Source organism: Setaria italica, chromosome IV, assembly GCF_000263155.2.
Source record: "Setaria italica strain Yugu1 chromosome IV, Setaria_italica_v2.0, whole genome shotgun sequence".
Taxonomy (NCBI): domain Eukaryota; kingdom Viridiplantae; phylum Streptophyta; class Magnoliopsida; order Poales; family Poaceae; genus Setaria; species Setaria italica.
In genome coordinates, this window is record NC_028453.1 from 8,045,737 (window position 1) to 8,054,507 (window position 8,771).

At 43.3% G+C, this 8,771-nt stretch overlaps 1 protein-coding gene across 4 annotated transcripts; it reads right to left on the reverse strand.

The window, feature by feature from the left end:
- Nucleotides 1-1,599: 1,599 nt before the first annotated feature.
- LOC101754585 (shikimate kinase 2, chloroplastic) lies at nt 1,600-6,655 on the reverse strand. Of its 4 annotated transcripts, none has more exons than XM_004964970.3 (13): nt 6,320-6,655; nt 5,660-5,706; nt 5,499-5,553; nt 5,241-5,401; nt 5,009-5,091; nt 4,780-4,909; nt 4,477-4,555; nt 4,322-4,386; nt 3,388-4,231; nt 2,836-2,886; nt 2,629-2,762; nt 2,005-2,096; nt 1,601-1,927 (listed from the first exon to the last, which is right to left on the reverse strand). In XM_004964970.3, the coding sequence occupies exons 1-9, from the start codon at nt 6,540-6,542 to the stop codon at nt 4,142-4,144; spliced, it is 933 nt and encodes a 310-aa protein (XP_004965027.1). In that variant the 5' UTR covers nt 6,543-6,655; the 3' UTR covers nt 1,601-1,927; nt 2,005-2,096; nt 2,629-2,762; nt 2,836-2,886; nt 3,388-4,141. The 4 variants fall into 4 exon arrangements, with proteins under 4 accessions (XP_022681375.1, XP_004965027.1, XP_022681377.1 ...); XM_022825642.1 differs by having other exon boundaries at nt 2,005-2,101; XM_022825641.1 differs by having other exon boundaries at nt 2,836-2,902.
- Nucleotides 6,656-8,771: the final 2,116 nt, after the last annotated feature.

The window sequence follows — 8,771 nt, forward strand, 5'->3', positions numbered from 1 at the left end:
AACAGCTGAAAACTTTCTAGAAAAATGGATTGAGCACAAACCCTAGAAATATGTTTTATGCTTGAATATGAACAAAATTAAGAACAACGAGCACAAGAGACATAAGGATTTGTTTACCGAAGTTTAGCTTCACACCTTGAAGTCTACGTCTCTATTGAGGACTCATGAAAGGTGGGCTTTTCACACCTAAGTTACTTTCCTCACTCTAGCGACCACAAAGATCAAACTAGAGTCACTTACTCAATCGTCGGGGGTAATACAAACTTCCCGTAGGTAGCCACAGCCTTAGATGCTCCACAGGCAACGCCTAGCTAGCTAGGAGCTTGAAGCTCCAAGAGTAACAAACGCGAAATCACCGGCTTGACGAAGAACAAGGTGCTCAAGAGATGGAAAATCAGCTCACTAGCCGTCTCTCTTGCCCTTCCCTTGAATCCCTCCTTAAATCCCCACCAAATCTCACCAAGAATGCCAAAGGGGAGTAAAGGGGGACTAATGCTTTTCTCCAGCTTAGCACGAAGTTAGGTCAAGAGAGTGACTGTGGGAGGGGGTGAGGGAGTATAAAGGTATTTATACCCCTTCACCCCAAAACTACCCGTTGGGGTGAAGTTCTAGAGTTTTCTGGAACTTTGTCCGGAAACTCTGGAACCTCCGATTTCTTCCTGAATATTTTTCGGAAACTCTGGACCTTCGGAGACTTCCAGAATATTTTTTGGAAACTCTGGAATCTCTGGAATATTCTGGAACAATCTCCGAAAAAATCCGGAGCTCTCAAGTTAGCATCATTCTAAGTATTCTCATGTGATGTGCAGGTGCAAAGGTGTCTCTTATAGGTTGGTTAGATCATCTTGAGCACTTTTTTTCAACATACCAATATTTACACGTCCCTCTTAATAGTGCGATATTCCTATACTCAAGTTCAAACAAAAAGAAATTTAGCCTTCAAGGTATGCCCTCTATCTATTCATTTTCTTTTTGAGGAGTCAATCATAAGTGCTGCAAGTCCATCACTCCTTTTAATCCTGCTTATGCATTTGAAAATTCATTAGACACTTAAGCTTGTGTCATATTAACCCACCAAAACGCACTAAGGGGGCCAAGATACTCTTCATGGCTCTCCCGAAATATAAGTATTTTAAATTTTTCTGAAATAAAATTATTATTATTTGATTAATTTTGTAGAAAACAGTGTTAACATATATAACATCAAGAAGTAAACTATGAAAAAATACTTCATAACGGATCCAACTATACTCTTTAATATCCTAAATATTATTGTATTTTCTAGAAATTTGGTTAGATTTAGAATAGTTTGAATTAGCACAAACTTTTTTAACTAGTTAGCACAAACTAAAAAATACTTATATTTTAGGATGGATGGAATATTTGTTTTAGTCTATGAAAAAACTTTAACGGTCACTTCCTATGCAAGCACTGTGACATATGCTTTGCCTCTTGTAGAAAAAATAAAATTCTTGGATAATAATCTAGAATTTTGAGTCCTTTTTTTTATCTCTATGGCACTGATCTGGCGGTGTCATGACTCGTAGCAGTCAGCAAGGATGCGAGTCTGCCTTCTTTAGGTTAGTGGTCAACCCAAAAGTCATTAAAATAAGCTAATCCAATTTCAAAACAGTAGAAGTGGGTGCAGCGGCGAGGCGGTGATACTCAATTTCTAACAAGCATGTACTTGTCTAGCATCAAGGTCCATTGCTAAACAGCACCATCGTCATTATTCTTTTACACTACGAGCGATTCTTACGGCGCTTTGAACCGAAGTTCGAGGCCCACATGAAAAGGCCGGCGATGCCGGCCGCTACTCCAAATCCTGACCGGATGTCTGCAATCAACTCACGCAGATCTCTCACGGTGCTAGCCAGCAACGACTCCTCTGCCAGGTTCTTCTGATTAGACATCCTCCGTGCGGTTCCTTAGTAGAATCAAGCCAAAAAAATCAGGATAAATTTGCTTGGATCATCTAGTTAGTGCCATCAAACAGGAGATCACCTGGCAAGGTAGGGGGCATCCGCTGGGGAAGTTGAGCATCGGCTGTATGAACGATGCTCATGGAACTTTTTACACCCTTTGTCAATTCTTGACTAATCTAGAAAACAATGGCATTAGTGGTAATGTTCACAAACGAGGAATAAGAAATGGGCAAGTGATGCTGAATCCCTGCAACAAATTGCTAAGTTCATGAAAATGCACCAGTAAGGAAAGAATTCATGGTAGTAAAATTGTGCACTTGCTTCAGAGATTGTTCACCCTTCTTCCCACTTAGACTCTTTTGAGAATATATGGCAATTTGGTCGTCTCTATGTAAGCAAACATATATGATAAATGTTGCTGAATTATGTGCACAATGACATCCAATTTATCATAACAGATGTTTGATGCACGGCCACACTGGACTACTGGAGTATGGAGGATACAAGAATCTATCTCCTCCATTCTATTTCTAGGTAATCAACATAGCCAAGAATATTGATATATTTGCCTCAATAGATTGCTGCATTATGTACCGTGTGAATCATCAATTGCAGTTAAACAATTGCATATATGGATACAAACAAAAGATGCTCTGGTAACCAATAAGGGAAGAAGAGCAAGGGAGAAGTATCACTACGTTACCTTAGATCACTAAGATCTGCAGCTAAGTCACCGACCTCCCTTCCAATCAGTCTCAATGAAGCCATAGTTTCAGGAAGTTTTTCTCTTGCTGAATCAAAGTATTTCTCGAGAAACTCTGCCTCCCTCTTACATGCCTGAGAAACATGCTCATCAGTTATTAACAGTTGCCTTCCTCCCGTGAAAATCTGTAACGTATAAGCAACATACCAGCATAGAGCGAATTGCCGAAAAGAATATCAAGCACGCAGATACTGCAACCTACATAAGATAGCAACTGTGATGTGGAAAAAGTAATCTTCTCAGATTATGCATATGCAAACTAAGGGTGCACATACAAATGAAGAATGCAGTCCAAATCATGCATCAGCAAACTTGGCAAGATATGGAGCTATATGAGAATCTTTAATCAGAATCTCAAATAGTTTAGTCAGATAAAAATGGAAGATTTAATACAAACTAGACTTCATGTTTGCAGTGAGTTTGAATATGATGCACAAGAAGCGTTCAAGCGTTTGAATTTACAGAGCTGAACTCCCAGTTTGATGTCATGTGGATAACCGCTAAAAATTCAGCGTCATACTAAATTCGAACACATATGAAGTAAAATCTGGTCTATGTGCACTGGAACTCAGAGCACAGATTGAATAGACCCCCGCCTTCAAATCTCAATTCTCAGTGTCTGAACGGTGTGCATTCGGTAGCCATCTGGTGGAATCAAATCTATACGCTCGCTGAGTCGGGGACAGGGAAAGGGCGTACCGCGGAAGCAGTGAGGGTAAGGGTGACGAGGTCGCTGCCGCCGCCTGCGCGCTGTGGGGAGGTGGAGGGTGCGGCGGCCACGGATGAGTGGTGGGAGCAGCGGAGGCCCGAGGATGCGGCTGCGTGAGGCGTCGCAGCGGCGGCTCTGGACAAACCGCAGACGAGGAGTTGCTGGGCGCGCGGACGCAGGAGGCACGCGGAGGCGCCGGTGGTCGGCAGCGTGAGCGTTGTCGAGTGGCCGGGTAGCGGCGGAGGCGACGACATGGGGGGCGCTGGGAGCCTGGGAGCTCGGGGTGCGGAAGGGAAGCCGACTGGCTTCTCGGCCTCAGCGTTCCCCTTCCTCCTCCCTCCGGCACAAATACTATGGTAAATATTATTGTGCTTGTAAACATAAATTATAATCGGATGATATTGGAGTGATTCGAAGGTATCCTTACACATTGCTCTCTTACTCGGATTTCTAAAGGAAAATTGAACCATTTACCATGAATTTCCTGCGACCTTTCTACGAAATTCATGTCTCTGAAACGGGCACTCTGCCGGATAGGAGCAAAGAAAGCTTGTCGAAAACCAACGGGTGGACACTGGACTTGGTAACTGTAACAACCTTTTTTTCAGCCGTGGAGCTTCTGTCATTGGCTCCCTCCATCAGTTGTTCTATAGTCTATACTTCTACATTTCAGATTTATTTTCAATATAAAGAACAAATAAATATTGTAGAGCGCTATCTCTACTGGTACATGAGGTCAAAATTCTACAAGGTTTGTATCCGGCGGCTCTGAGAATCAACTTGGCCATGGGATGTGGGATCTTCAGTGACGAAGTTTCCAATCTTGAGTAGCGCCTGAAATGCAGCATGGCTTCGAATTAGGGCAAAATTACTCGAATTGTGACAACAGTGCAGAGTGTCAATTGAACAATGATGGTACAGTACCTCGATGGCGATATCGGTCGGTGTCAGCTTAGAAACATCACCGTGGCCCTGCTTAGCTGCAATCTCTGCACAAATAAATACAATGCGATGTGATGTTAGTCTATGTTTTATCCATGAAGAGGGAAAAATCGATAGCACAAGAATGAGAATAATACCTTCAAGAGAAACTCTGGCATCAGCATTTGCATAAGCGTCGCCTCTTTGCTCCAAAAGCATGCTCAGTTTTGTGAAAGCCTGAAGCAAACTTTAGTTCAGCTATTTGTGCATTTTGAACATTGCAAACAATAGGACAACTAGTAAAGATACAAGTAACTGGAAGTAGTTTTTCATTGCAAGTCTTTGCTGGAAGCTTAAGTGCCTGACTAGCCTTACAGTTGTGACTTGTGAAGTGGGTTATGGATGGGATTTGTCTTATGCAAAAATTGAAACATAACGGTTTTAAGGATGAAAATAGATACCGCTGTGTATGGATCATCGGACGGCTGGTCTAGAAGAGGACGAGAAGCAGTCCCCACTTGAGCAATACGCTTTGCAAGTGCGTCCAAAGGCACATCCAACCAAACAGATAGACCTTTCTTCATGTAATTCCTGATTTTTTTTAAGGAAAACAATCAGAATTATTGTTTTTGTGACAACAAACTGCAAGCTCAAATCACAAGATGGGGGAAACCAAAGTTATTCCAGTACCAGTTGATTGGCCTGATAACAGCGCCCCCTCCAGTGGCAACAACTAATCGCCGCATTGAGGACAAGTCCCTCAATACACTACTCTGCAACACAGGAAAGCAGAGAAACAAGACAATGTCATTCCGTAAGTCTTTCTGTTTTCATTACTAAAACGACAATAACAGTTCAATGGATTGCATAAGAAAATATTTAAAACTTGTCAAAAGAGCAAACAAAATTCAGCAAACATTACCTCATTCTCTCTGAAAAATGCTTCACTATGAACCTTAAATATTTGAGCAACGGAAGGCATGCCAACTGCTTGTTCTACCAACTTATCACTGTCAAAGAATGAATAACCCAGAACTTCAGCCAAGATCTTCCCCACCGTGCTCTTTCCAGATCCCATCATTCCTGCAGTAGAAACTCAAAACTATTAATTTCTGAGGCAAAGACGACAGATCGATATATAACTGGGTCAACAGAGATGTCTTGGTAGTTCAGAACTGACCAACTAGGTAAATGCACCGCCCATTCAAGTGGAACAGAACTTTTTCTGATATCCTCTGCAGATACAATGGAAATACATCACAAACATGTCCAAAAAGCAAGGAAATCATGATGGCACATTTGATCTAATTCATATTAGAACTTTGGCGTACTGTTGTTTACCTTTAACAGTAGGGCCTCATCAACTGAGTTATGCGAGCTCTCATTGCCTACATAAGATGAGGTAAGGAAAGTTAATTTGAGTATTTGACTAAATTCCAAGTAATAAAAAATAGCAAACAGCTTGTGTAGTCTAAAATGCAATAGAATATTTCCTGCAGGAAAAAAAATGCCTTTTCTACTACAGCTTAACAGCCTTTCCCACGCAACTCCGTGCCTGCCTCTTTATAATAATTCAACCATCCCAATCGCAACTAATTATAATCACATCAGTTCAAAGGCAAGAATAGTCTCCGGTTCGTGGATTTGACCAAGCCAACCATCACCTACTCCGAAGCTTCAACCAAGCTCCGTTACCAACCCACAGCGTTTACTCCAAGTGAACAACAAACCAACCATTTTCCCCACCAAACCCGCCAAGGCGCCAAGTTATGAAGTTAATAAGTTTTTTTTTTTGAAGAAACGCCAAGTTAATAAGTTATCCTTCAGAACACGATCCACACACAGCGCCAAGAAGACACTCTTTTTTTTTTAACCGAATCAAATGCCAGACGCATGCCCACCTCCTAAATCGCACTAAATCCAACCCTGAACAGCTCGTGGTACCATCGACCCGATCCCCAAATTCGCATCAACTCGACAGGAAAGAAAAAGGGCGCTCACCTCGCGATGCCCTGACGCAGCATAGCGGCGCGACGGGCTTGGTCCCGCGAGCCCGCACAGCCACGGCTGACGCTCCGGCAGTTCCTCCTCCAACCCGCAGGCTCCCCGCCCGGGCCTGCTTCTCCCGGCCGAGGAACAAGCACCGGCGCCCGCCGGCCCCGGCCCCGACGACACCGACGCCAGGCGCGCGCGACTGCATGGCCATGCTCGGGCCCACCTCCATTGCTCTCGGCTCGTGCGGGCAGCCTGCGACGCTGGAGGTACAGAGAGGCACGAGAGAGAGAGAGGACGATCGGACGGAGGGCGCGCGCGGGGGTGGCGGGGAGCGAGCTGGTGGGTTGTTGCCGCTGGCTCGACGGTGAAGACGGAGGCTTGCTTAAATAGCGCGAGCGGTCAAGGCGGCCAGCGAGGACGCTGACGTGTCGTCCACTCACTTCGGACTAGGAGCAGGAGGAGTAGTGTGCAATTACGGTCATGCCCCCTAATTTTTGTTGATCGGATCGCGTCGGTCTTCTGTGACTTTGAGCATCCTCGCTGCGTGGCATGCGGCTCGGATTTAAAGCCAATTTGGTAGGACATTAGGAACCGCTCCCGAAGCTGTTTTTGCCGAAGCTATACAAAGAGAAAAATAATAAATGGCTTCGGTGGTGAAGCTTCGGTGGTGAAGCTTGGGAGAAGCTCCTCACTCACTTCCACTAGGAGGGAGGAGTCAAAAATTGTAGGTCCTACTGACTTCACCTTCACCTCCCGTGGTTCTCGGCAAGAATACCTTTAACTAGCGGTGAAGGGAGGGAGGCGATAGCCGACGGCATGCGCATGGTGGGGGCGCTTGCGCGGCTGGGTCCGGGACAAGTGGCGGCAGCGTAGCACATGGATGGGACGCAGCGGTGGAGGAGACCGGATATGCGGTGCACGAGGGCAGACAGGAGCGGCGGGACATAGCGAAGCACGCTGCCCGCGGTGGGGAATGGCGGAACGAGGCATCGAGAAGAAAGAGATGAATGAGAGGAGGTGATGTCTAGTTTTGGTGGACCCGTTACTTTGGATAAGGAAGAAAACAAATAAAGGGCCACCGGGTAAGTGAGGAAAAGAAGGTGAGAAAAGAGAAAAATAAAAGGAGGGACAAAAAAATATAAAAATAAAAACATAATGGGAATGAAAATAGAAAAAGAAATTATTAGTTAATCTATATTATTTTAATTAATCATTTTCGTTTCAATTGAAACCACACTGCAAATTTATTAAAATCATAATACAAAATAGTTAGGGGTATAATGAACATTTGACATCCTCATCAACTCATGCAAAACATGAGGAGCTGTTTTACCAAACATTTTAGATCTATACCAGAAAAGCTACTGGAGCTGTTTTAGGAAGAGTTGAAGTCTTGCCAAACGAGCCCCTCATATTTTATTGTTTGTTTACTCCCCCACGTGAGAAATGAGATTCGCGGAGGGTGCCGTTGGATTCCTGCACCGCGTTGCCGCTATTCCGGGTCAACACCAAGCACAGCTTTCACGTTTGTGTTATATTTTGTTGTTTTTTATTAGATAGCTACATGTAAAAAACTGTGCAACCAAGGGTACCACCCGAGCATTATTATTACTAGAGTCTGGAGCGTGACACCAGCGCACTAATTTTCTGACCAATTATGTAAAATTTTCCTTAAAAGGATTAATGTTCGTGAATTAGCATCAAGAGTGTGATATATTTTGGGAAAAAATAAAATTGGTGGTACAGTCAATTGCATGCACTTATGTTTACGTCTTTATGTTTTGATGTGACGAAAGAAATTATGATTTTAATAATGACGATTAATTAAAGAAGTTGTGTAATTATTCCTATATATTCATCAATGTGAAGGTATAATAATCACAGTTACGTTGCCTTTGCTCGTATGGAAAAGTAAACTAGTTGTTATTTCAATAAGTGATATAGTAACATAGTATATAATTACATAGTAGTGATAGAAGGTGAGTATTAAAGTAAATAAGCACATCTAACAGCAATGTTTGTTGACCAAGTGGATAAACTGGTCGGTAAACATCTCAAAAGTTCATTGTGGAGGAGTATTTCCTGTGTATGTAAGTGTGATGGCGTTCAAAGCAGTAGCATTACCTATATTTGGGGAAATTGCAAGAGGAAGTACGTTGCTATAGTTGGCGGATAGCTCTGCGATCTCAGCAGTGAAGTTGTGATGTTGATTTTCTATCTTTTTCAAGCGTTTCATCTGAGCGACATATGTGTCTTCAAAAATCCATGCCTAAGACATAGCTGATTCCTTCTCTTTCTAAGTCTTCGATAGGTTGGCGTGGTTGTGATCGACCAAAGTCAATTTCCCTTCACTGTGATATTGTGAATCGCATCGTTGTAGGCTGATTTGATTGCTCTACCTACAATATCTATGAAATCGCTATAGTAAGTTGCTTTCTTATTATGTGGAGGAGGTGTT

Coding starts and splice junctions, on each gene's coding strand:
- LOC101754585 (XM_022825640.1), bottom strand. CDS start 3,867: ATGGTTCAATTTTCCTTTAGAAATCCGAGTAAGAGAGCAATGTGTAAG. Junction 2,097..2,628: donor GCAGATCTTAGTGATCTAAG/GTAACGTAGTGA, acceptor TTTCTAGATTAG/TCAAGAATTGACAAAGGGTG. Junction 1,928..2,004: donor GATGCCCCCTACCTTGCCAG/GTGATCTCCTGT, acceptor GATTCTACTAAG/GAACCGCACGGAGGATGTCT.